This window comes from Hyperolius riggenbachi, chromosome 2 (genome assembly GCF_040937935.1).
Source record: "Hyperolius riggenbachi isolate aHypRig1 chromosome 2, aHypRig1.pri, whole genome shotgun sequence".
In the NCBI taxonomy this organism is placed as follows: domain Eukaryota; kingdom Metazoa; phylum Chordata; class Amphibia; order Anura; family Hyperoliidae; genus Hyperolius; species Hyperolius riggenbachi.
The window spans coordinates 284281607-284307479 of NC_090647.1; the positions used below are offsets into that span (position 1 = coordinate 284281607).

The following is a 25873-nucleotide window of genomic DNA, read 5'->3' on the forward strand; positions in this document are numbered from 1 at the left end:
GTAAAGAAAAAACAGATTGGCAGTGCTCTGAATCAAGCTGCACCTGACTCACACTGGCTGCATAGGGCTGCTTAGCCTCTTAAAGGCACACACCGGGCTCACACAGCTTACACAGGTACTTAAAAAACTAACTAGACTCTTGCTCAACTTCCCCATGGGAGATTTCGCTGTAACTTGTTCAAAGAGACATCAATTCCAGAAGTTGCAGTACATGTTAGCAGGGACACCACATGCACGTAGCCTTATGTCCCCACCCTAACCTAAGTTTAAAATGACCCAATGATTTGGGAACATGCATGCAAAATGACTTGGGAGCTACTCTTCTTAAAGGACTTACGAGCCCAAAACCGGAAAAAAAGGTCTTTACCTGTGTGAATTTGTAACGCACGGAGGACGCCATCCGCGGCCTCCGTGCAGCTCCGCCGGGTCCCCGCTGCATTCGCTCCCCCCGGCCGGACCCTGACCCCACAGCCCGGGTCGGGCGCTCCTTCCTCCTCAAATATGGCCGCCGGAGGAGGCCGCGGCTGCGCAGTCCGCACCGACGCGAGTGCGGCTGCGCAGCTCTGGGGCCTCCCTCCCCGATCCACGCTACGTAGGAATGGCGGATGCGCATGAACACAGAAGTTGAAATACACAGCCTGGCATGCTTGAAGAGAACCTGAGGTGATCCAGTGGGGGTGGCGTGGAGGGGAGTCGTATAGGACGTAGAGGCTGTAGTCTGCACACCGGATGTGTTTTGATGATTAAGCCATCTACTTCATCAGGTCAAAAATATCCCTTTTTGCCACAAAAATAAATGTATTTGTGACTAATGGTACAAAGTCTGTGTCCTCTTTGGTGGTAATCAAAATACAAAAGCAAGGTCCGTGACCCCACCTGGATGTTACAGAAAAACCTTGCTATTCATTATTAGGTATTCACAGAAACAAAATACATAATATTTCAATTAGATTACCTTTTTCAAGTAGCTGGAAATATTACATCATAGTGACACTTGGTTGTAGTTTTATATATATCCCATCAATCCCATCAATAGTTTTAAAACAGCACTCAGGAGCATACTGGAGAGAGCTCTGAGAGACCGGATTATTGCCAGGGATCTCTATGACTTTCTGTACGTCCAGTATCCAATTACTCCGGTTCTGTATACGTTACCGAAGATTCACAAGCATGCCACAAAACCCCCCGGACGCCCCATAGTGGCGGGGATCGGGTCGATCTTCTCTTCAAGTGCCACTTTGCTAGATAAAATCTTGGCCCCACTGGTGAGGGACACCCCTGCTTACTTGAAGGACACCAGTGACTTTCTGGATAGGGTCTCAGCTCTCACACTTGATCCTTCTAAAGAATATTGGCTGGTCAGCTGGGATGTTCGTTCCCTTTATACCTCTATCCCGCAAGCAGAGGGGATTAGAGTGTCATTGGAATTGATAAGGGACAGTGATATATATGATAATGCTCAGTTAGCCCTTTTTGAGGATTTATTTAATTTTGTCTTACGTAACAATTATTTCTTATTTAAGGACACCTTCTTTCTACAGCAACGGGGGACAGCTATGGGATCCAATGTGGCCCCCTCCTTTGCAGGTGCTTTTATGCACGATTTTGAACGTCGTTTCGTGTACCCTAGCATGTCGTTTAGACAGCATTGCAAAGTCTGGTGGCGTTTTATTGACGACGTCTTTTCAGTGTGGGAGGGCCACATTGGATCATTGCTGTCCTTCCATGAGGAACTAAATCAGTTCCATCCTAACATTAGGTTTGATATTGTGTATGAGAGGGAACGGTTGTCTTTCTTAGACACTCTCGTGATGAGGGAAGGTATTTCTTTTTCCACAGATATATATCACAAACCAACTGACCGGAACCAGTTACTTCGTTTTGAATCATTCCATCCACCTGCTGTCTTCCGCTCAGTGGCAAAGAGTCAAATGTTGAGGGTCAACAGGATTGTCACCAATGCTGAATTGGCCACTGTCCGGAGGGCACAGATGATGGAGAAATTTGTTGAGAGGGGTTATCCGTCTGCTCTTGTGTCCGAGGTGGCAGGTTCGACTGAAATAAGGTCATCTGTCACCTCGGGCCCGAGAGCGGCCGGAGGCAAGAGAATTCCCTTTGTTTGTCAGTATCATGGCCAGTCCCATAGAATCCAATCGATCATTAGGAGACACTGGCACATATTGAGCAATACATACCCCGAGATTGCGGATTTTGCCTCTCCCCCGATCACAGCATTTCGCAAAAATGCCACTATTGGTCAAAAAGTGGTGAGATCTGACCTCTGTCCTGAAAGAAGAGAGCATGTTACATTTTTGGGCACTCCCCGCCTTGGTTGTTTCCCTTGTCTCTGTTGCAGTGAGTGTCAACATGTGATCAAGGGCCAATCATTTGAGGATCCCCGTACGGGTAGGATGTATAAAATCAAACATTTTCTTACGTGTCAAAGCTCCTATGTTGTGTATCTGTTACGATGCCCTTGCGGGCTTTTTTATATCGGCGAAACGACGCAGAAAGTGCGCGATCGAATCGCACAACATAGGAGCGCGGCACGCACTCCATCTAGTGAGCTGCCTGTGTCTAGACACTGTGCTGCAATGGGACACAAGGATTCTGAATTAAAATTCATGGTCATTGATCATGTGCCTAAATTGAGGAGAGGTGGAGACCGGATCATGAGATTAAAACAGCGTGAAGTTTTTTGGATTGATAAATTAGGGACTTTGTCTCCCTCTGGTTTAAATAGGGACTATGATTTGCATCTGTTCTTGTGATTTTCAGGTCACCACTGATCGCATCGATATGGATCCGCTGAAACATTTTGGAAACTGACTCTTTATTTAAGACATCACACAGATAAGTGTGATTATGCATGTTTATATGTTTTGATTCATGCCTGTTTTTGTTTGGCCTGTTGTCCAGGCAACCATGAGGTCACTTCCTGCAGGGGTGGCTATATATACTTAATGATTTCCTGTTTAATGTTAGCTTGATAAAGGGTGGGGACACCCGAAACCGTTGCTACTCTGTACCTTGTGTTGGCTCAATAAAGAGCTTTTGTGTGCTGCAAACCTTTGTGGAACTTTGTTATATATATATATATATATATATATATATATATATATATATATATATATATATATTTAGCTATGAGGTTCCCTCATGTTTTAGCACCTCTTACTGTGAAGAATGCGGCCACAGTGACAGGACAGAAGAGAACAGCATTCAGAGATGAATAAACTGCTCTTCCTTATATCAACAGCTTTATATGCTATTTAGGCATTAATTGAACAGCTGAGATCCAGGAAATGTGTGGGAGAGGGGTGTGGCTTCTCTAGTCATAGCTCTGCCAATCAAGATATCAATCAAGACAGCATATCAGTGTACAAGTGACCTTCTCATAATACGGCATCAGTCAACCAGCAGGACAGGAAGTCCTGGCTCAGCTCTCTTAAAAAAATAAATAATATTGGGTCTATTTTTTATAATAATTATAGGGCTTACTTGTATAGAACGTTGCTTTAATATATATTACAGAATTAATAAAATCATGTGTATATCATAGTAGATTTTTTTTTTCAGATAACATAAAAAAGGTTTAGTACTATATGTGTTGCCTCTTGACTACCTTTTGATAGTATGACCTTTCTTTATGGTTGAATACACTAAATTATCTCTCATTACTTTTTCTCACCTTATATATAAAGTAACTGCAAAAAGTTTCAAGGCGAAAAAAGAATCTGACATTGTTGAGGTTGCTACATTGGTCAGTGGGTATGAAGTATGACTTCTACCAGTGGTGTAGCTGAGGAGCTTAGGGACCCAGTGCGAGTGTTACATGGGGCCCCAAGCACTCTATTGATGTGGAGCCCCAAAACCTACTAAAGACAGTTTCAGTGTCAGGGAGGTGTAATCAGAATAAAGAAATGGTTAGTTAAAGCGGGATTGTCTCCATAAAAATCAAATTTCAACAGCAACTGGTCTGAGTGTATTAAGTGATAAATATACTAATCCTGCATTCAAAACGTTCAAAACTTTTTCTGCTGTTATGGTTTGGAGTTATCACATACCTCAGGAGCACTGGCCCTTTAAGTGCCATTGCCAAACAGTTGCATGCTGGGGTCTTTTTATCTATAATATATTACTCTTCTTCCCTTTAGTTTCCTCTCCTTCTAATGGCATAAGACAGTGCACTTCGTAGTATAAACCTCAGTGGGAGTGTCTGAAGACTCTGGGAGGAGGGCGGGTAACGAATACTCAATTAGCTAGAGGAGAAAAAAAGTGAGGGAGGAAATGATGTCAGGAGGTCAAAGGAATCACAGATAGAAACTGACTAGAATAGGATTATCTGCTTTTCCTTTATAAAAATTCACAGGAATCACAACGTGGACAGTGCAATACATCTGAACTAGTATTATTATTATTATTATTTATTTATATAGCGCCAACATATTCTGCAGCGCTTTACAAAGCACAATAAGATGACAAGGGGAACATAGATACAACTACACTAGTATTTATCTACTTATATATGTGTTTTCTATTTCTAGGTTAGCATGGGTGTCACTTGTTCTTTAAGGATTATCACTATTCAATGTACATGTAGAGGTGTTCATTACCAGCATAGCACCAATGAAAAGCTAATAAGATGGGATGAAGGAGGGCCCCTCTGGTCCAGGGGCCTTGGTATGGTCACTACCTCTGTGTCACCTATTGCTAGGGCACTGCCTTCTACAATGATTACTGTCATGTCCAAGAAATTCAAATGTGGTAGGTGGGTCGCATACATGTGCAACTTAGACTTGTCCCTGTTAAGGTGGTCACACACGACACAATAACATTATCAGATTAAATGATCTGATTTTACGGCAGTAAAAATCATTTTCCAGAGATCGAAAGCTTCTTTTTTTTTTTTTATTCGAGCAAGAAATCCGATCGGATTTCCCGTTTTTATTTGATAAAAGATGATTGGGACTCTGTCATACATTTTCTTCTCTCTCTTTTTGATATTCTCCTACTTTCTACCTTTTTCTATGTTTCTCTTTTGCAGAATGTTTTTGCTGCTTTACCACCGTCTTCTCTTCCTACGCTGGCAGATTTTTGTTGCAATGCATTGATCTATGTCTTTGTCGTACTCTAATTAACCACTTGAGGACCCTATGCTTAAACCCCCCCTAGTGACCAGGCCACTTTTTACAAAATAGGCCACTGCAGCTTTAAGGCCTCACTGCAGGGCTGCACAACACAGCACACAAGTGATTCCCCCCCTCCTTTTCTCCCACCAACAGAGCTTTCTGTTGGTGGGCTGTGATGGCTCCCAGGATTTTATTTTTTTAATTTATTTATAAAAAAAGCTATTTTTTAAAAATAATTTTTATACCCCTCCCTTCCTCCCTCTGCCAGCCTATGACAGCGGATCGCTCCTGTCTCCCCCAGGATGACAGTCACACGGCTGTCCCCAGTACAGCGCTGCCGTCGATCCTAGCCCTGTACAGAGTAAATAGACGGCGGTTTCGTCGTCTGACAGACTCCTAGCGGCGATCGCCGCTGATGAAGGAGTGGAGCTCCGTCATCCAAGCGGAGATGCGTGTGCATCGGCGCGCACAATCTCCTGATAAAACCTGCCCCAGGACCTTACGTTGATCGCCGTTAGGTGGTCCTGGGGCTGCCGCCGCGGTCACGCCCATCGGCATTACACGGTCATCTTCCAGTTAAGCTATGTTGGTGAGCTAGTGGAGCAACATGTAGCTCTACTTTTTTCTGTTTGTTCTTTACTATAACTAAAATGGAGAGTCCTTGGTAGATTGACCCCTTTGCGCTCCAGGGCTCTCCGGATGCCCTTCTTGTGTCTCCGGGGAGTTTGGGTGAACAATCATCAATTGCCCATTGTATGTGGTTTTTATAGAATGCTGACAAGACAGCATTTATGACTTTGCCATTTTTTTCATAATTGGGTAAAAATTGAGCACACATGTGTGGTACATTGTTCAGATTTTTTAAATTGATTGTAAATCTTGAATTAAAAATAAATTTAAAAAATTGCATCGCGTGTCACCACCTTTGGGCCATGGCCACATGGTTGACATAGGTTTTTTAAACCATTACCAGGTTTTCTTGTAAATGGTCATTCGGAAGTGGGGGAGGGGGGGAGATATGTTTATTCTATTACCTGAAGTTAAAGTGTATGACCATTTTCCAAATATTTACTATCTCTATTCCCCTACACATGTCCAGCATATTTAAAGAGACTCTGAAGCGAGAATAAATCTCGCTTCAGAGCTCATAGTTAGCAGGGGCACGTGCGCCCCTGCTAAAATGCTGCTATCCCGCGGCTAAACGGGGGTCCCTTCACCCCCAAACCCACCCCTGCAAGACTTGGTCGCAAGTTGGTCGTAAATTATCTTCTTCCTGGAGGCAGGGCTAATGGCTGCAGCCCTGCCTCCAGTCGCGTCTATCAGACGCGCATCGCCGCCTCTCCCCCGCCCCTCTCAGTGAAGGAAGACTGAGAGGGGCGGGGGAGAGGCGGAGATACGCGTCTGACAGACGCGACTGGGGCAGGGCTGCGGCGGTTAGCCCTGCCCCAAGCTGGAAGCGCTCCCCCGCTGCACCGAAGGGATTTGGGGGATCAGGGACCCTGTTAAGCCGCGGGATAGCGGTGTTTTAGCAGGGGCACACATGCCCCTGCTAACTATGAGGTCTGAAGCGAGATTTATTCTCGCTTTAGACTCTCTTTAAGATTAAAAATGGGGGAAATCTAAAATAACATTTTCTACTGCTCAAAATTACCATTACATCTCACAAGCAATCAGTCCAACTTAGCAAAACTCAACCCCAAGGTGGCCACACATGATGCATTTTTATAAATTTATTTTCAATTCAAGGTTTACAATCAATTTTTTTGATTGATTGCAAGATTTAAAAAATCTGACCAATGTACCACACGTGTTAAATTTTTACCCAATTATGGAAAAAAATGATTGAAAACTCTAAGAAAATTGCTTGGCAGTATATATAAGGGAATTGACAATCTACCACACACCATTCAATTTTCATAAAAATGGATCAGAAAATCCAGCACTCCCAATTGACTTTTATTGAATAAAATGGGAAATCCGATCAGATTTTTTGCTCGAATAAAAAAAAGCTTTTGATTTTTCGGAAAATTCGATTGTTTTTATCAAATTGCCATAAAATTGGATCATTTTATTGTATCGTGTGTGGCCACCTTTAGCGCGATCTGAAATCTGTTCCTTAGATGTTCATTTTTGAGGGTGGCCAGTCAGGGCCGTCTCTGTCAAGAATATATCCAGTGCACAGCCGCCCCAATGCACAGACAGATCTGAAGTGCTTGTAAGTCTTGAAGCGCTTGAATGCGCTCAAGCATGAAGCCGCCTCGTCCCTCCTCCACTTCCATAGCAACAGAACACGTCACTAGGTTTTAGCCTAGCAATGCATCTACAGCCCTGGTCCGCGGCCCACTGCAGGTCCGCAGCCTGTTTCCTGCTGGTTCGCGGGATGTGCTGCTGTGAAAGAAGAAGACCACTATACTACCTATACTGGGGCAACTGTACTCCCTATACTGGGGCAATTGAATTGAATTGAATATACTGGGGCAACTATACTACCTCTACTGGGGCAACTATACTCCCTATATAGGGGAAACTATACTGGGGGCAACTATACCTAGATACCCTATAACTGTACCAGGCTACCTACATACTTATAGACTCCAAATCGCTTTGCCGCTGCACCCACCCCTAACACCCCCCAGTCCCCAGGGAGAAAAGTTTGGTCTGGATATCGGTCCCTGAGCCAAAGAAGGTTGGGGACCCCTGATCTACAGTACTCAGCCCTGTGCATTTGTATACACTGTAAGAGTTCAGAAAGAGGAGAGAGTTAAAAAAAACAAAAAACGAATATCAGTTGGTAAGAAGGAGTACACTTTGTATGTCAACATTTCAGAATTTAATAAAAACAATAAAAACAATTTCCAATGCTAATTGGCTATTAGATTTTACCACGGCTACATGGAAAGCAATCATATCCTACGTGTGTGGTCGGAGATTAGATTTTAAAACTTGATGACATCTTTGAGGTACTTAATGACTGCAGTTCAGAAACTCTACCACAAACCACTGAACACTGTTGGATATCTATCAACACCTTATTTCTCTGACCTTACACAGAGTACTCTATGTCAAAAGTAATTTGAGCTCCTTGTAAGAACAGAAGTTCATTTTGTGAAAAAGGATATACAAAAAAAAACATATTGGTTGCATTTGTGACAATATACTTTGCCACTAGACTTTCTAGTCTGGGGTATTTATTATACTTTATTTATTTACTTTATCTCAAGAAATGTGCTGGTACATCACCATGAAAAAAGAACTCACAATTGTCTCTGAAAGGACTTCAAGGACACCTAAAGTAAGAGGGTTATGAAAACTGCCATATTTATTTTTAAACATTGCAAATCGCTTGGCTGTCTTTCCTCTGCCTCTGACTGTTAGCCAAAGACCCTGAACAAGCATGTAGCTCAGATGTTTGACTGAAGTTTGACTGGATTTGCCACATGCTAGTTTCAGGTGGTTGACTCAGACTCTACTGATGCATGAAAGATCAGCAGGATGCCTGGAAAATGGTGTTGTTTAAAAGGAAATAGATATGGCAGCCTCCATATCGCTCTCATTTCAGGTGTCCTTTAACCACTTGAGGACTGCAGTGTTAAACCCCCCTAAAGACCAGGCTCACTATTGATATATTGGCCACTGCAGCTTTAAGGCCAAGCTGCAGGGCCGTACAACACAGCACACGAGTGATCCCCCCCCCCTTTCCCCCCACCAACAGAGCTCTCTGTTGGTAGGGGTCTGATCGCCCATTTATGTTTATATTTTTTTAATAAAAATGCTTTTTTTATTATTTATCCCCTGCTCCCTCCCTCCCTCCGCCCGCCAGCCAATCAGCGTGATCAGCTGTCATAGGCTTCAGCCTATGACAGCCGATCACTCCCTAGTGTATGGAGGGGACAGCCGTGTCACACGGCTGTCCCCAGTACAGCGCTGCTGCCGATCGCAGCTCTGTACAAGTAAATAGACGGCGATCACGCCGTCTAACAGTCTCCCGAGCGGCAAGAGGGGGCGGAGCTCCGCCCTCCGAACATGAGATGCGCGCGCAGCCTGCGCACGATCCCATGCAAATTAGAGCCCCAGGACTTGACACCAATTGCCGTTAGGCGGTCCTGGGGCTGCTGTCGTGACCACGCCCATTGGCGTAGGGCGGTCGCTAAGTAGTTAAGCGTACGAGAGGAATCGGTGCAGGAGACTTGGGCGTAGGATACAGCTTGTATGGCTTATCCTGCTCCTGCACAAATTCCCATTAATTTTAAATACTATTCCCTCTTCAGGCCGCCATGGATGGTAGGGACATTCTGTTGTACAGCCTTTAGAGGCAATCACTGCGAGCTATTCCTGTAGTAATCAATGAAAACTTCTGCGCTTGTCAATGGGTGGTCTGGGCCACTCTTTCTGTGCAAACTGCTCCAGCTGTGCCAAATATGAACGGTATTTTTCAGTCATTCAGTCACCATGTGTTGAGACTGATGATGATCTTTTTGACACGGTCCAAAACTGATTCAACATAATATTTCAAACAATAACAGAAACATGCAGCACAGTGGCTTAGTGGTTAGCGCTCTTGCCTTGCAGCACTGGATCCCGGTTCCAATCCCAGCCAGGGCACTATCTGCACAGAGTTTGTATTCTCTCCCTGTGTCTGCGTGGGTTTTCTCCGGGCACTCCTTTTTCTTCCACATCCCAAAAACCAACAGATAAGTTAATTGGCATCACCCTAAAATTGGCCCTAGACTACGATACTTACACTACGCAATACATATATAAACATATGACTATGGTAGGGATTAGATTGTGAGCCCCTCTGAGGGACAGTTAAGTGACAAGACAATATACTCTGTACAACGCTGTAGAAAATGTCAGCGCTATATAAATTCTAAATAATAATAATAAAATGACATGGACAAAAATCATGGAACTTAACATTCTATTGTACGAAACAACTTAGGATAAACTTAGGATAAAAGTTGAATGCACATGGCCCACTGTTTTATTCCAGAATATGTTGATAGTCTTGAGATTTCTTAGAGTTGATGTGAGTTGCCCAAAAGCATTTTAGCAAATTCTATTCTAGGGTTTTTTATGTTTTCTTTAAACAGTGGAGTTTACCGGAGTTGTCTTCCATTCAGCTTACTGTCATTCAAAAAGCAATGAGTCTTATGATATGATGTGCATTGACTTTGGAATGCAGAGTGTGTCTCTTTTGAAATTTGCCTTTTTCTGCCCATTATGGGGTTGATGTTCCTGTTGCAGCTGTGTCCACAGATGTTGCTACAGTCCTATGGACTTTAATAATTGGATTAGAGTGGTTTTGCAAGCTAGCTGTTTCCTTTACTTAGTAATTTTTATGTCTCCAATTGTGCAATAAGGCATTCAGGTAGTCACTGTTTGGTATCAGCACATATCCCCCACTAAATAGGGACCAAACAAAGCAAAAGAGAGAGCTATCTGAGGAGATCAGAAGGAAAGCTTTGCATGTCAAAGCTTGTGCACGCATGCAACTTTTTTTGCATGACCAACCCTGACGCAACCCTGACGACATGACTGACCGCACAACCAAGCGATTGCACAACTTGTATTTTCCGCACACCAAGCAACTGAATGACCAACTCATTTGCATACTGCGCACACAAGTGGAATGACAGACTGTGTGATATAACCCCATTCAAAATAAGTACAAGTCGTTCAAACGACTTCTACACAGGCAGCCAACTGCACGATATCATCCTGACAGTCATTTGAGTCAGTCCGCCTTTTGGATCGGGCAAACCGCCTGACATCAGTTGCTTGTCTAGTCATTTGTCACATGTTTGCACACCCAACTATCATCCAACAGACCAAGTTTGGACGATAGTTGGGCAGAAAAATTACACATGTGTACGAGCCTTTGAAGTCAAAGGCTATAAGACCAAGCAAACTGCTGGTCCTATGACAACAGCTGCAAATAATATTATTTTCTTAGAGTTACCTGCAAATGTGTCAAAGCCATTTTAGGATATCATTGTAGAATAAGCAACACGCAGTGCCAGAGAAGATGATTCCCTTTTATCCTACTTTTTTTCAAAGTTGACACTTCCCATACAGACATGGAGAATGTTTAGCAAAGGCTGGTAAAATTACCATTCTTAAAACATTTCAAGGCGCTATAGCAGAAGTATAGAGCCAAAGACAATAATGTCCCACAGAGTGCGCTGTCACCAGACTTGGTAAGTTTTTCTATAGTCAATATGTTGTTGTTAAGCGCACATCCTTAAATCTCAGTTATTTTCAAGTCTTCAAAACCACATATTTCGATTTACAGTGTCTTGCAATACTTTCAGCAGCGACCTCCACCATAGACACCCAATAGAAACAGACTCACCAGATGTATTGGCCACTGCTACACTGGCCAACCATGCACAAATCCAGGAAGACTAGGAACCTCAGGATCTTGGTGTCATCACTGCCAAACGCCACTTGTCCACTCATAGCGTGATACTGTTACCACTATAAAACCTTTATTATAAAAACACACTCACAATTGCCAAGATGTTAATCACACTCAGCGTTTTTCCACGGGCTCTCCCCCAATGCCAAGCTGGGCGTGATGTGTATGCTGACTTCCCACTTCCATATATCGCTCCACATCAGCTCGTAGCGCCACTCTCCGGGTCCGCTCTGCACTTCCTGGTATGTCCACCTCCGTCCAATCGATTTTGTCACTTCCTTGTGACTCATCAGGGGCACCTTTTTTTTCTGAGGTCTTGTGCAAGGAATGTAAGAGAGTAGAAGGTGGACAAGTGGCGTTTAGCAGTGATGACACCAGGATCCTAGGCTTCCTGGATTTGTGCATGGTTGGCCAGTCTAGCAGTGGTCAGTACATCTAGTGAGTCTGTTTCTATTGGGTGTCTATGGTGGAAGTCGCTGCTGAAAGTATTGCAAGACTCAGTAAATAGAAATATGTGGTTTTGAAGACTTGAAAACAATTGAGGTTTAAAGATGTGCGCTTAACAACAACATATTGGTAAAATTACCACATGGCAGCAATTTTACCAGTATTCACACCAGTTACATAGCACCTGTTGCGCTATTAGCAACAGTGTTACCTACGCAAAATGTGCTAAGGTAACACAGGCTGCACTATTGGCGTCACAGATGCTACATAACAAGTGTAAGTACTAATAAAATTAACATGCACTACCTGTGCACGTTAAATTGTGTTTACTGAATATGCCCCATTGTGTTCAATTAACTGAGGTGTTATATGCTACTATTGCTTCACTAACACAATTCCAGCAAGCCAGTTGTATGTGGTTCAGTGTTAGTCATGGAGAGAGTCCGAGACCATCCCAACAAAAATTGTTTAGGTAATACTGAACCTTTAATGACTAACTGTACAAGTTTTCCTTGCAAGCTTTTAAGACTTTAAGTTCCTTCTATCAACTATCACAGGCATGGGCGAACTTGGCCCTCCAGCTGTTACGGAACTAAAAGTCCCACAATGCCTTTGCCTTTATGAGTCATGACTGTGGCTGTCAGACTCCTGCAATGCATTGTGGGACTTGTAGGGCCGTAACAGCTGGAGGGCCAAGTTTGCCCATGCCTGAACTATCATATGACAGCACAGACACACTCTTCAGGTCTTCTGTTAAAAGTCTGTGCAGGAGCTGTTCTATTTTCTGTAAAATGCATCCCTGGCATAAATTTATATCTATGCTAACTAGAGAGCACTCTTCTGTGTATCAGTATACAGATATTTGCTTATAAAGGGATACAGAAAAGCTTTTTTAAATGTCTCCTTCTCCTGCTTTGCCATTCTGAAGCCCCACCCTCCAGAGTATCAGATCCAATGGGATGAGAAGCAGGGCTGTGTGGCCTTATTGGCTGTCTGGTTCTCCCTATTGGCTGCCTGCTACATCTGTCAGCTTTTACCAGTTACCAGCTGTTTTTTTCTTTTACTTGATTTACCGAATACTTTAATCTTTGTGAATTGTAATTCCTTGACAGTTCTTCAGGTATTTACCACACAAGTCAGTAATTTACCTCACTAGTCCATAAATGTACTATTGAGTGCGGTAATAGGTTTAGTAAATTGGCATTTGGCAAGGTGATCAATAAAATCAGCTGTTTTCTGCATTACCAAATGCGGTAATGCTTAGTGAATTGAGGCCTAAGTGCCTACAGAGGACAAGGAAAACATTTGCAGGAGTTGGGTTTTACTGACATTGAGAAGCTGATACAACCCCTCTCTACCCAACACAGTTAGTGCTGTGTGCCAATTCTTAGGAAATAAGGTTGCTAAAAAAGAATAAACAGCTTTGTCTGTAATTCAAGCCAAACCTGTACTGAAAATAAACTCAGGAGATAATGAATTTATAATTGTATATATAACTTTCCGGTTGTCTCATATTTTCAATTTTAGAGTTTACATTTTACCTCTGAAGTGTACACAGCAGTCATACCAGTGTGATGTAAGATTTGGCTCATTCTACTCCTGCCAAAAATAAATAATTCGTTTTTGAACTTTTCAGCAGTCTCCTGTTATCAGGATTGTTTGCTCATACTAGATAAAGGTATTTTGGCTTTTATTTACCTGTCAGGAGAGCTGCCACTACATTTGGCTGTGTTTAGACTCGTCATTTATATAGATAAACTAGGTTTATTAACCTTTGTGAAGAAAGAATAAAAAGTGGACACAGACAGGTTTTAATAAGTCTTGGTACTATATTTACTGTACCCATATTTAATTCATCGTGTAACATGTCAGTTCAGGTACACTTTGAGAGCCAATTCAGGTTCTTGCATTTGCCAATTCATGAAATTTGAAATAAAATCAATCCCCTCAGTTCACCTCTGTATGGGAGGGGACATAAATTGTACCTGATACTGCTATGAAGGAAATAGGGGGGAGGTAAAGACTGCCTAATACTGCTTTCTGGGGATGAAATATTACATGCTTCCACTCATGCAGAAACACGGATCGCATACGGATCCGTGTTGCACAGAAAGAAAACGTAAACGAGAGTCCAGATTCGACACTTCTTCCCAGACTGGACAGGAAAACGTGTCCAATGGAAGCCTATTAGAACGGACACTGTCTGCTCTCACTAGGCTAGTTGCCGCATCCATGTTGCCCATTTCAGCAGCATCTTGTTGCTGTCGTGACATCGTACTCAAGCGCCCCGCCGCCAATCACCACCACTCGGTCCATTCTAAAGAGCCTGGAGACCGACAGAAGCATGAGGATTCTCCATGGGGCTGCAACAGACCTATGGTAATTCTCAACAACAGAGATAATTCAAATTGGTTAATGTTGAATCAATAAAAATTCTCCCTGTTGCTAGGCAGAATTGGCCTGTTGCAGTCCATGCAGAGCCATGCTTCTGCTGGCCTCCAGGCTGTGGAAGGGACCAAGCAATGGGACAAGCGGTGGCAATGAGAAAGGTGAGCAGCCGACGCGTACGTACCGACGCGCGGACGCGGAACGTGCCCTACATCCAGATCAGATCAGTGTCAAACGGATCAGTTTATCAGGAAAAAACTGATCTGTTTGACATGGATCCGATCTGGAACTGGACAAGTGTGGACCAAACCTTACTGGAAGATTTTTTTAAAAAAAGGCACATTTTAAGTAGTCACAAAGAAAATTACAAATAAACTGATAAATGGTGAATAGTTGACAGTTCCAACTATCTCCAACTATATCTCCACGTAGATTTGTTGCAGATTTTATTTGTATAGGTTTTCCATTGATCATAATGTTGCAGGAGGTTGGTTTGCCTAGGATATGATGACTTGGAGACTTAGCACAAGGAGAACCGACGAGAGTTAATATTCATCCGAGTGACCCCGATGTGCTTGAGGGGTGTAGAGAGGGAGAAAGCAGCTCTTGGAGGGATGTTGCAGAGCAGGTCAGAGTCCTCATCACATACTTCTAAGTCAAATGTAGCATCATCCAACATCTCTTTATGGCGCTCACAAGTTTGCTCAATTTTTAGCTGTGAGATTCGGGACCTGAGCAGCATAAGCTGTCGCGCTAACTGATGGTCAGAGGCCTGCATGTCCCTCTGTTGGAAGAGGAAAAAATATATAGTAATAAGATAGCCTTTTTTAATAACTGTACAGGAGACTACCCAAACAGTCACTGCATAACTATAGGTTTTGTAATGAATCTTCCATCTGTTGCTGTACCAAGATTTCAAAAGTCATGTTACACCTTGTCATTTCAAGCATAACTTAATTTCTTGCAAACCATCCACTACAAGTTGTCTGCCTGTTGGCAGGGCTCAGTAGTAAATTGATAAAGGATTTCTAAGCCAGTTCACTATTAAAGCTGAATATTCACTTAATTATAAATGTATCCATTATTAAAGTATTTTAATAGTGGCAGGTAGGATTTTAAAGGTGTTGGTGGAAGGACCAGCACTCTATAGTTCCATGTTCTAGAGCCATCCTCTGACAGGCCAGTAAGCTTTGACCAATCAGCAACTTTGTTCACACCTTGAGTGACCAATTAGAGGTTTGGTTACCTCTAAAAACCAACCACCATCTTACAAATAGGTACTGTCTAGCTCTTACATGTCAAACTCTGGCCCACAGACTAAATCTTGCCCTCAGGGCCATCAAATTTGGCCCTCAACTGGTTTCCCTACCTTGTATTATTATTGGCCCTCTCTAGACCACCAGGGAAGCTATATTGGAGGTGAAGCCCTAGATCACCAGGGAACTCATATGAGGAGGGAGGGGGAAACACTAGACACCAGGGAACTGTATAAAGGGCAATAGACACCAGGGAACTGTATAGGCATGGGATGGGGCACTAGACACCAGGGAACTACAGGGGAGGGAGATAGGCTACTAGAAACCAGGGAACTGTATAGGCGAGTGAGGGGGCACTATACACAAGGGATTTATAGGAGAGGGAGAGAGGCCACTAGACACCAGGGAACTGTGTAGTAGAGAAGGAGGGCCAGTAGACATCAGAGAACTGTGTAAGGAAGGGAGGGGGGCCATTAGACACCAGGGAACTTTATAAAGGAGGGAGGTGGCCACTAGACATTGAGGCTGGCTTGCGACTTAGTGCCAGTGTTCAATTTTGGCCCACTTTGTATTTGAGTTTGACATCCCTGGTCTAGCTAAATAGCTTTCCCAGAGGGAATCCATGACATAAAGGCTGCTGCACTCATTTTACATGCCTGAATGTAAGTTGCAAAAACAAGGATTTCTGCAATATTATCACTGAAATATTTTATTTTACTGAGACCTCTGTACATTTCAAGTTGCTATTGTCTGGTCTTCTGATCCATTAGGTTTATAAATTGAATAAACTGGAACTGCTAAAATGAATGCAAAATTGAAAAAAAAAGTAAGGCAATTGCACCACAAAAATGTCTTACTACAAATCCACCACAGAGGATTGTGCCAGATTTAGGACTCCATAATCTGTAAAGTCTTTGGAAAGAATTCAGCCATGTCTTTCTAAACCGGCCAAATATCTAGCTTGATTATAGTTTAGTGAAAAATATGGTGGGATTAGTAGGGAAACTGTACTCAGCAACATCCCCCATGCATAATACACTGGACCTGATTTACCAAGCTTCTTCAGAGCTGGAGAACACTAGAGAACTTAAAGTGGAATTTCTGTTAACCCTTCTGAATTATAAGAACACATTGGGCTCGATTCACAAAGCGGTGATAACTCAGTTATCACGCCTAAAAGACTTTAGGCGTGATAACCTTTGCACCACTGAGTTATCACCGATCTTTGCTCTAACTCGCGCGAAGTTTCCGCGCGTACGCGCGTACGTGCGCGCGCAAAGTCCCATAGGGCTTAATGGGAGCTTCGCGCGTGGAAAATTCGCGCGAGTTGCTTCTTATCATGCCTAAAGTGAGTTTAGGTGTGATAAGGGGCTTTTCACTGGCGTGCAAACACTTTGCACCGCTTTGTGAATCAAGCCCATAATCTGCATTCTGCAGCAGTGTCAGGAAAACTGCTGTGCTCATTTTTTATGTAAAATAAATCAGTCACCTACAGCGGCTTGCAAAAGTATTCGGCCCCCTTGAAGTTTTCCACATTTTGTCACATTACTGCCACAAACATGCATACATTTTTTTGTAATTTCATGTGAAAGACCAATACAAAGTGGTGTACATGTGAGAAGTGGAATGAAAATCATACATGATTCCAAACATTTTTTACAAATCAAACACTTCAAAGTGGGGTGTGCGTAATTATTCAGCCCCCTGAGTCAATACTTTGTAGAACCACCTTTTGCTGCAATTACAGCTGCCAGTCTTTTAGGGTATGTCTCTACCAGCTTTGCACATCTAGAGACTGAAATCTTTGCCCATTCTTCTTTGCAAAACAGCTCCTGCTCAGTCAGATTAGATGGAGAGCGTTTGTGAACAGCAGTTTTCAGATCTTACCACAGATTCTCGATTGGATTTAGATCTAGACTTTGACTGGGCCATTCTAACACATGGATGTATTTTGTTTTAAACAATTCCATTGTTGCCCTGGCTTTATGTTTAGGGTCTTTGTCCTGCTGGAAGGTGAACCTCCGCCCCAGTCTCAAGTCTTTTGCAGACTCCAAGAGGTTTTCTTCCAAGATTGCCCTGTATTTGGCTCCATCCATCTTCCTATCAACTTTGACCAGCTTCCCTGTCCCTGCTGAAGAGAAGCAACCCCAGAGCATGATACTGCCACCACCATATTTGACAGTCAGGATGGTGTGTTCTGAGTGATGTGCAGTGTTAGTTTTCTGCCACACATAGCGTTTTGCATTTTGGCCAAAAAGTTCCATTTTGGTCTCATCCGACCAGAGCACCTTCTTCCACATGTTTGCTGTGTCCCCCACATGGCTTGTGGCAAACTACAAACGGACTTCTTATGCTTTTCTGTTAACAATGGCTTTCTTCTTGCCACTCTTCCATAAGAGCCAACTTTGTGCAGTGCATGACTAATAGTTGTCCTATGGACAGATTCCCCCACCTGAGCTGTAGATCTCTGCAGCTCGTCCAGAGTCACCAGGGGCCTCTTGATTGCATTTCTGATTAGCGCTCTTCTTGTTCGGCCTGTGAGTTTAGGTGGACGGCCTTGTCTTGGTAGGTTTACAGTTGTGCCATACTCCTTCCATTTCTGAATGATCGCTTGAACAGTGCTCCGTGGGATGTTCAAGGCTTTGGAAATCTTTTTGTAGCCTAAGCCTGCTTTAAATTTCTCAATAACTTTATCCCTGACCTGTCTGGTGTGTTCTTTGGACTTCATTGTGTTGTTGCTCCCAAGATTCTCTTAGACAACCTCTGAGGCCGTCACAGAGCAGCTGTATTTGTACTGACATTAGATTACACACAGGTGCACTCTATTTAGTCATTAGCACTCATCAGGCAATGACTATGGGCAACTGACTGCACTCAGACCAAAGGGGGCTGAATAATTACACACACCCCACTTTGCAGTTATTGATTTGTAAAAAATGTTTGGAATGATGTATGATTTTCGATCCACTTCTAACATGTACACCACTTTGTATTGGTCTTTCACGTGAAATTCCAATAAAATTGATTCATGTTTGTGGCAGTAATGTGACAAAATGTGGAAAACTTCAAAGGGGCCGAATACTTTTGCAAGCCACTGTAAATATTGACGATTTTCCATGATCCTGTGTGACATTAGCCTATGGCTGCAGTGAGCACCTGAGAGATTTACATAGTTTTGCTGTCTCAATGACTGACAGAGACAACGCCACCCATTTATGACATCCGGGCCCATATGCAATTAATTGTTTTACCTAAGTTATCTCCTAGGAGATAATGTTCATATTCTCTGTAAACTAAATTTTCAACATTTTACAATTGAAAAAAGTCTCCAAAAGTTGGTGAAAAAATACTATTACATTTATTTTGAGTATTTTCTTCCTTGCTGGTGACTTAAATGGCATTTTATGACAAGTTGTAAAAATATCACCAAGGAAAAAACTCAGGGGAAAAAGTGAATTGCATATTTGTCTTCCTCACAGCTTCCCTTTGCCATCTGGAGTAAAGGTGAACTTACAGGAAACCACATTTGGTAGGAATTACTTCATGTGCAATTTGTATGAGTTGCAGTCATTGGCAATGCAGCAGTGATATGATTAGTGCTATTTTGCAATTAACACTTTACTACCAACCCCCATTTTTAAAACAGCACAATATACAGGATGCATTTTCATATGAACAGAAAATGCACAAACGTTTCCAGATAATAAAATGTTTTTACAGCCTTTGCTCTGATAATCTCACTAACAGCTGGCATATGACCCGAGCGGCTTCTGTTTCCTCAGTTTAACCCTTTATACCTAATATGAAATATAATGCCATCAAAACAAACCCTTCTATATTATTCCTAGCGTTTGCTAATCCTTTAACAGTGCTAAATACACAGTACATGGATGGAATTTATGACACCAATATTACATTCTGTGAGAGAACAGAATAAGAATGTGACAAAGGATTTACTACAGATTACATGAACCCCTTCCGTACCTAATCTGCTTCTAAAGCAGCCTTTTTTCTGTATGGGTGTTGTAAAAATGACAGTCCTGTTTCTTTGCTGAGAAGTTTAAACCATTTAGAAATGAGGTTTGGGCAATAGGCTCATTTATTTATTGTTGCACATAATTAAAACTATATATTATTCATTATATTAGGCATATACAGTATAATCATGTATACAATATCTATATGGATACAACAACCAATCTGATTATTTTTTTTTATAAAGAGCACATTAGCTAACTAAAAATGGGTTATTGTACAGGCTATCTCCTACTTAGGAACAGGTTCCAATCCGGGAGATTGTTTGTAAGTTGAATTTGTTTGTAAGTTGAGTTCTGTGTGAAACGTGGATAAATTATTTACCGTACTTCAGAAAACTCTGGATTTGGACATATAGCATAGAAACGATGTTTTTGGTTATTTTCAATGTGCTTTTAAAGTGTCTTAAACTACTTATACAAGTCTATGCAATACAGTTATATTTAACAACAAAATTATGTTATAACAAAAACAGTATTCTATATTTGGTATATGAAGACAACTTTGTATTTGTGAAATGTTGTAACTTGACTCGTTTGTACATAGGGGACTGTCTGTATATTTGAAAATGGAAGGTAATATAAAGGTAGTTTTTTTTCTGCGTTTTCTTATTCTTTTGCTCTTTTTGTTTTTGTCTAAATGTGTCTAAATGATTTTACTAATAATAAAAATAATACAAAGACCTTTTGCTATAAAGAAAGGAAAACGTAATCTCCAATTCTTGATAATTGACAAAAGTGGGATGAACATCTCTGATGGATGGAAAGGTATGATGTATTATATATTCTTAGTGGAATATTTTAATATGAATATATGAAACTCTCTTTTCTATGAAGCTAAGTAGTCTCTTAAAGTTGTACACACCATCTTTAATATAAATATATGATCGGAAGAACTCAACAATGCTGTGTAGTGGAACACTATGTCATATGGTAGTGCTTTTAGCATTGATTTGTATGGATTTCTACCTTGGATTATACACATCAGTCATTTCTATCAGATTGTACTCACCAGCTCCTTTCTCAGCCATTCCAAGGCTTCATCCACAGAACTGAACCCACAAACACTGACTGGGGGTCTGTCTGTCTCCAGATTAGATGGGACTTGGGTGACCGTCTTGCCTTTAGTCCATGGTCGTGCCTGCACTCTCTGTGTCCACTCCTGGTAGGATGGCCGACGGGTCTGCAGCTTCAGTCGGGCTGCCAGAGCTTTAACAGACTCTAGATCTGGAGCAGCATCACTTCCCCCTTCTTCACCCAACTCGCTAAATCTCACAGGGGTGAAAGACATTGCTGAAGAAAAGGCGTTGCAAGAAACCTGTGAACTGGTTTCTTTAAACAATGCAGATCATGTGTTCAAGGAAAAATAGAATAGGTCATCTGGTGCACAATAATGCAGAGTGTGGCTACCAAGTCATGTGAAGTACACAGCTTCAGAACAGCATAAGAACTGATGTGTAAACAAAGGCCATGTGAGTACACAGGAGTGCTAGGATGCTGTGCCTCCTCAAGCTGCTGTTCTCACAGTTTTATATGTCCCAAAGAATTATTATTATAGGATCCTGCAAGGTCCTCCCACTTCTGCAGGAAACTGCACCCAACAGATTAGTTTATTCAAGTTTCAGGAGAACAATAACAGAATCTGGCAACATGCAGATTGACTGGCAGCATGCAGAGGAAAGGTTATTAACACTCATCAGCTAGGATCTATTTAAAGATGACACTTCACTGCCATATCCACTTCTGTGGAGGAAAAGGAAGGGAAGGGGCAGGATGAGTGAGCGGAACATTCCAAGCTTGTTGGGATTAGGTAACTGGAAATGGAAGTGAGAGAGAGTGTGTGCGCGTGTGTGTATAATATGTATGTGTGTGTATAAGATGCAGGTCAGGTAAGGATCATGCACCCCTTACAGCCCCAATGCCAAGAATTTGTGGATAAGTCGGTAACTGAGAAGTGGATGCCAGCACTCAAATCCACAACATGATTAAGGTATCAGCAAACACTCCTTAAAAATGGTTCATATATTTAAAATCTATTTATTTAAAGTGCACCTGTAAACAGTAACGTAGCTAAGGAGCTTTGAGCCATAGTGCAAGTTTTACATTGGGCCCCCCAGCATTCCTCATATGGCACAACAAAACCTGCCAAGGATATCCACACAGTATTAGAGGTGTAAGCAGAGGAGGGGAACAGTTTGTTAATGATTAGCACTATTCAAAGCATATATAGAAGATCATTACCAGCGTAGCACCATTGAAAAACTAATACTGTGGTTGAGGGAGGGCCCCTGGTGGGACCTTCGGGTTCAAGGGCCCTGGTCCAATCGCAACCTCTGCATCCCCTATTGATATGCCACTGCCTGTAGGGAAGAAAGTGCCCCAAAGGGATGCTCACCTCAATATAGGGAGGCCTCTGGATCATCCTCCACTGGGCCATTCCAGCGCTATATCCGCTGAAAGACTGTTAACAAGTCCTTGTCAACAGCCCATGCTTGCACAGCAGCATGGACCCGATCGCGCTCAGCTTTCTCAGTGCTGGAACGGCCTGGCAGAGGAAGGCTCTGGAGGATCCAGAGGCTTTCCTCTCCCGATTCCTCCTATTTGAATCTGTGCATTTTAAAACCTCACAGATTTACTTTAATCAAACATTTTAGAGTCTGAAAGGACCCCTTTCTCAGGGCAAGCAGAAACCAGGTTCAATTAATACCCAGTTCAGCTACCACACTCACAACTCAAGTGATGTGTCTTTCAAATACACATAAGGTCACCTTTAGACTTACGGTTCTCAAAATGATTCTGTATTGGTACACAAAAAAGTGTATTTAAGAAGACTGGAAATAGTACTACTTTAAAGCACATGGATTAGGTTTTTGTATTGTGTTGGTCTCTGTTCTTTTAATGTCCATGGAGCAATTAAGGTGATTTTCCATTAAACGTTGTTACTTCCAACGTCTACCTAAAAGCATCTCAAATATTTTAAGGTTAATTTCACAATTCCTGCAGATATGTACTTTATTAACCACTCAAGGATTTCAGGAGTGTTTACAGAGCATTAAGCAATTGCAATGTGCACCACTTGTTCTGTACAACATTGATCAGAGAACAGATCCAGAGGCAACATACTGAACTTACAGGCTTTTCATCTTCTTGCATCCCACCCATGCTTTCATGCACTCTGTATCTTGGTCATATTCTAGTCTGTGTATTTGAGAGGTGTGCTGCCACACTAAACATAGCTTCACTGTACACTCTACATCAATGAATACACATTGGGTCTCCAGCAGGATCATCCACAAGGCAACCTAGGTAACTGCCTGTGGCCTAATGGGTGTCAAGGGGTCCAGCTGCCACTTTTCTCAGATCACTCTTCCACCTAAGCATACCAAAAAGACTATATGGGTAAGCAAAGGCTAGTAACTTGCCTATTAAATCTTAACTACTTATGCCATTCGCTGCAGTATATCTACGCCGCGCAGGACTTCAGTTCCTGCCCATTGGGGTAGATATGCGTCTGTTGCCGCAAACAGCCACCGCTTGCCCCCACTTGGGTACTCGTCTCAACCTGTTAACTTGGAGATCAGTGAATGAGAGCACAGTTCCCATTCATTGATCTAAGTGGCGGTATCAATGATTGTCGGCATCAATGAGATACCTGCGGTCGTTGTAACAAAGTAAGGTACACGTCCACGCACTTTGTATTGCAATTTCCCAAGCGCTTTTATGAATTAATACATTGGGCCCGATTCACAAATCTTTTCTGTCAAATTATCTCACCTTATTTATTAACTCACAATTTATCTCTCCTTAAATGACTTAAAGGGAACCTAAACGGAAAAGGATATGGATTTTTCCTTTTAAAATAATACCAGTTGCCGGACTCTCCTGCTGATCCTGTGTCTCTAATACTTTTAGCCACAGCTTCTCAATAAACATGCAGATTAGGTGCTCTGACTGAATTCAGACTGGATTAGCTGCATGCTTGTTTCAGGTGTGTGATTCAGCCACTGCTGCATCCAAAGAGATCAGCAGGACTGACAAGCAACTGGTATTGTTTAGAAGGAAACACCCATATCCCTCTTAGTTAAGGTTCCCTTTAACTCATGATTTACCTCTCCTTATCTAACTTAACTCACGGTTTAGCTCTCCTTATCTAACTTAACTCCTAGTTTAGCCCTCCTTATTTGACATAACTCATGGTTTAGCTCTCCCTATTTGACATAACTCATGGTTTAGCTCTCCTTATCTATTTATCTGATGAATTATCTCTCCTTATTTGTTTATCTCATGCATTAGCACTCCTTACAGTTAAGGTGAAAAATAATTAACCTTTATGAATCAACCCCATTGTATTTATTCATTTCCGGGTGAAAGAGTTCACTTCCTGACTGACGTCACGAAGTGAAAATCGTAATCGCTCAGCAAAAGCGCTTACAAAAACGCTTACAAAAGTGCTTTTCTAAGTGCAAAGCGCAGGGAACAGTGCTTTAAAAATAGCTTGATTAATCGCTCAGCGCTTGCAATGGCACTGGCGATTTATAATGTGAACAAAGCCTTAAAGTGAAAACCCCCCAGCTCTTTCTACCTATATCACTCTCCCTGCTATACGTGCAGTGTATCTAAGATTTAAAAATAAAAATGTAAACACTATACTCCATTTCATGATCTCAACAAAACCCAGCTAAACTGGACCTGCTAGTGACCTGAATGCTCTCTGATTCTCTAGGCTTCCCTCTTTCCCTGTCCATTGCTTGTTTGCCTATGTAATTCATTGAGTTATTTATACATAAATAGACACTGGATTTATCAGACACAGGCGAGGAATGATAGAGATGATTGTTTAGACAAGTGTGGACATTCTGAGATGAGTCTAGAAATGTATTCGACCGACTACGAGGTTACAGGAGCATAAGGGAATATTTCCACTGGGAGCCACAGAAGTTTCCGATTCGTCCGTGGCTCCCATTCTGCTGCCATACACGGCTTACGATTTGGCTGTGTGCTGCATAATTCTGCAGTATGCTGTCCAGATATACACTGAAGTGCGAGCTGGATGGCAAGCCATGTTACAGGTAGGCAGCATTTCCCCATACCGCTCAGATGCGGGAGAAACACTGCAAATCTGTAGATAGTGGAAACAGGCTCTTAGAACTTATTCACATTATAAATCGCCAGCGATATCACAAGCGCTGAACGATTTATGCTGTGAATTTTGATGAGCTTTTCCCTGCGATTTGCTCTTAGAAAAGCGCTTGTTTTAGCGCTTTTCTAAGCTCTTTTGCCCAGCAATGTTTTTTTCTCTTCCTGACGTCAGTCAGGAAGTGAACTCTTTAGCCCGGAAATGAATAAATACAATGTATTTATTCATAGAAGAGCTCAGGAGATCGCTATACAAATTGCTTTTTCAAGCACTTCGCGATTTCCCTATACCTTCCATTAAGCGCTCAGAAAATGGTACATGTAGCGTGTTTGCGATTTTAGTAAAATTGAAACGCGCACATGTGAACACTGTCATAGGGAATCATTGCATAAGCGCTATTGGGGCAATTTCTAAAATCGCCAGCGCTTAAAACCCCCCCCCGCAAACACTCATAGTGTGAATGAGCCCTTAGTCAGGGTTAGACAGGTGGAGAGAGGACACATCAAATCAATATTTCTTAATAATAGGCTTTATATTCAGTCTGGTTACATGAAAAGCAATATTTTCCTATTTATGTGACTGGGTATAAACTTTATGGTGTGCAGAGCAAATCTCTTTCATGAACTTTCACACAGAGGTAATGCAAACTGAAGCTACTTTACCCAGCTTCCTGCTCAACAAACAAGCTACTTCATAGCAAAACAGAAATATCAGAAATCAGATCGGGCCGGTCAAAAATAATCGATTCAACCCGTCTATCTGACGTAAAATTGTGATGTGTACCAGGCATTCGAGGCAGAGGATCAGCAGGACAGTCAAGCAATCTGCATTGGTGGTGGCTGCATGGTGTAATGGTTAAGGGCTCTGCCTCTGACACAGGAGACCAGGGTTTGAATCTCGGCTCTGCCTGTTCAGTAAGCCAGCACCTATTCAGTAGGAGACCTTAGGCAAGTTTCCCTAACACTGCTACTGCCTATAGAGCGCGTCCTAGTGGCTGCAGCTCTGGCGCTTTGTGTCCACCAGGAGAAAAGCGCTATATAAATGTTATTTGTCTTGTC

General features: G+C 42.3%; 2 protein-coding genes across 3 annotated transcripts in view; one reads left to right on the forward strand and one right to left on the reverse strand.

Annotated features, from left to right (window-relative positions):
• Positions 1-25873, forward strand: part of LOC137546420 (myotubularin-related protein 9-like) — a 79020-nt gene that overhangs the window by 8646 nt on the left and 44501 nt on the right. The window lies entirely within an intron of this gene.
• FAM167B (family with sequence similarity 167 member B) lies at positions 13810-21190 on the reverse strand. The gene is made up of 2 exons (XM_068265396.1): positions 20691-21190; positions 13810-15172 (listed from the first exon to the last, which is right to left on the reverse strand). The coding sequence occupies exons 1-2, from the start codon at positions 20967-20969 to the stop codon at positions 14909-14911; spliced, it is 543 nt and encodes a 180-aa protein (XP_068121497.1). The 5' UTR covers positions 20970-21190; the 3' UTR covers positions 13810-14908.